This window comes from Protobothrops mucrosquamatus, unplaced genomic scaffold (genome assembly GCF_001527695.2).
Source record: "Protobothrops mucrosquamatus isolate PMUCROS unplaced genomic scaffold, P.Mucros_1.0 scaffold_22, whole genome shotgun sequence".
In the NCBI taxonomy this organism is placed as follows: domain Eukaryota; kingdom Metazoa; phylum Chordata; class Lepidosauria; order Squamata; family Viperidae; genus Protobothrops; species Protobothrops mucrosquamatus.
This window is the reverse complement of record NW_015386098.1, coordinates 725,810-727,888: the sequence shown is the minus strand read 5'-3', so window position 1 is coordinate 727,888 and position 2,079 is coordinate 725,810. Positions and strand designations below refer to the sequence as shown.

Here is a 2,079-nt window from a genome sequence, read left to right as displayed (position 1 = left end):
CAAGCAGGATTGGCCTAGGGAATTTTTAGTGGGGTTTTAAGTGAAATTTTAATTATATAGGCCATAGTGAATATTTCTTTTTAATTTGGTTTTAAATTAGTATTTATTGTAGTATCTGTTTTATAAGGCTGTCAGCCGCCCTGAGTCCGGTAAGGAGAAGGGCGGGATAAAAATTGAATAAAATAAATAAATAAATAAATAAATAAATATGAAACTTGCTTTGCTCTGCTTTAAAAAGCCAGTATCTCTGCAGTTAGGGTGCACTTATCTAGGTATGATTGCATTGTAATTTTGTTTAATTTCAGGGGAGCAATGTGTGGATATGCTTCAGTTCTGTGTCCAAAGTATGATAATATGTCTGGTTGTCAAAAAATTAAACTATAGCTGTCCAGAAAATTGATCAGAAACTAAAAGCAGAGCTCCTGACCCAGAGCCCCTCTTTTGGCAGGCAGCCCTTTCAGCCAGTCCCCAGAGACGAGAGGGAGCTGAAATCTGAATGTCAGGGCAGCAGAGTAAAGTAAGGAGTGGGTCTGCCTCAGGCAAGTGGGGGATGTTCTAGGAGCCCTGTGCAGACTTCACTCACATCTCTTCACTTGGGTGCTGAAAATCCTGCTTGAATTTCAGCAGGGAATGCCGTCCACTTACAACCTAAAAGATCACTTAATAACCATAGCCAGCAGTGCCAGCATTGTGGTCATTGAGAGAAGCAGTCACATGGGCATCTCCCTTAACGACCACTTTGCTCACTGACTGAGATTTTGGCCCTAATTGGGGTTATAGGTCAAGGACTACTTGTAAAGAAGAACCTGCAGCTCCGCATAAGGACACCCAAGTAACACTGTTGATATTATCTGTCTTAAGCATATATTTAGATAGTTGCCTTATGGCGAGGAAGAGCATTGTTGGGAAAAGGATATTTCCTGAGCCTTTTAACATGTAGATGGTCTCAAGATCAGAGTTCATACACTGCCCTTTCTATTGTAGTCTGTGAAGTCAGCCAGACTCCACTCTGATTAGTTTCTCAGTTGCTCTCTCCCCCACTCCTAGGTCTGTTGGTTTGATGCATGGCAAAGGCAGTAAGAAGAAGTATCCTTTGATCAAGCCCAGCTATGAAGCCAAAGCTACTCGAGGTCTTTTTCTTCTCGGAACTGCAAGCCATTCAGTAGATTTTAGGAAATCTGCTGGCGGTTTTATTCATGGCTTCCGATACACAGGTGAGTTTGGAGATGGGGAGAAAGTGAATGTGAGCAAGCTCAGCGGTGACACTGTTCTGGCATTTGAGGCCCATCTCTTTTTTTTCTTTTAAGCAAATTATTCCATTCTTTTTTCCGTTTATCAACAGAAGTAACATACTGCAATTTTTTCAGCAATACCTTTTCTATTATAAACAATGCTGAAAGTAGCAAATGCAAGTAAAGAACACAACTAAAAATTCAGCTTGAAAAGCCAATTAGTTATTATGCAACATATAAGCATTATACTGCCAAATGCTTTTTTACATATTCTAAAAATATTTAAATTACAATTTCAATATGCCGTAAAAGAAAATGGGTAGGAAGGGACAAATAAGGGTCAGGTAGTACATTTACACCAGCCACCCACTGTTATCAAATTTTCTCTGATCTCTCTCATTGTTGCTACAAAGAAAAGCTTTTTCTGTATCGATCTGGAAAAAATTGTGGTTCTCCAAATATTTCTAAGCTACAGTTTCTGGCATCCCTCACCAGTTTTGGGAAGGACTCCCCAACAGCGGTTGTGCTATTACTAAATCTATCAGATGTGAAGGCCAATAAAGACTCAAACATCTGAATTTGTTGTTTCAAGAGTGTGGGACAGTCAAAGAATAATATAGTAACAGCATTATCCTTGTTTTTCTTCTGCCTGCTATAGTGGGAAACTATGCCAAATAATTGTAAGCTTTTTGGCTGTAACCCAAAACTTACTTGTTGCACTTATTAGGGCAGTTCTCTTAGCATGTAATATTAAATGATAATATCTGCCTCGTTTGTTCTTCCCCCATTATGCAGCCCGTGCAGTTCATCGCTTACTAGAAGTCCGTCACCACAAAGTGCCCTGGCC

The 2,079-nt window shown here is 39.8% G+C and overlaps 2 protein-coding genes across 3 annotated transcripts in view; both read left to right on the top strand.

Annotated features, from left to right (window-relative positions):
• The window catches only part of TXN2 (thioredoxin 2), a 50,532-nt gene that overhangs the window by 25,546 nt on the left and 22,907 nt on the right, over positions 1–2,079 (top strand). The window lies entirely within an intron of this gene.
• Positions 1–2,079, top strand: part of LOC114923949 (FAD-dependent oxidoreductase domain-containing protein 2-like) — a 13,896-nt gene that overhangs the window by 2,833 nt on the left and 8,984 nt on the right. Inside the window, exons 2-3 of the mRNA XM_029287331.1 lie at positions 1,048–1,214; positions 2,028–2,076. Of these exons, the coding sequence (XP_029143164.1) occupies positions 1,048–1,214; positions 2,028–2,076 (216 nt within the window). The remainder of the gene's footprint in view (positions 1–1,047; positions 1,215–2,027; positions 2,077–2,079) is intronic.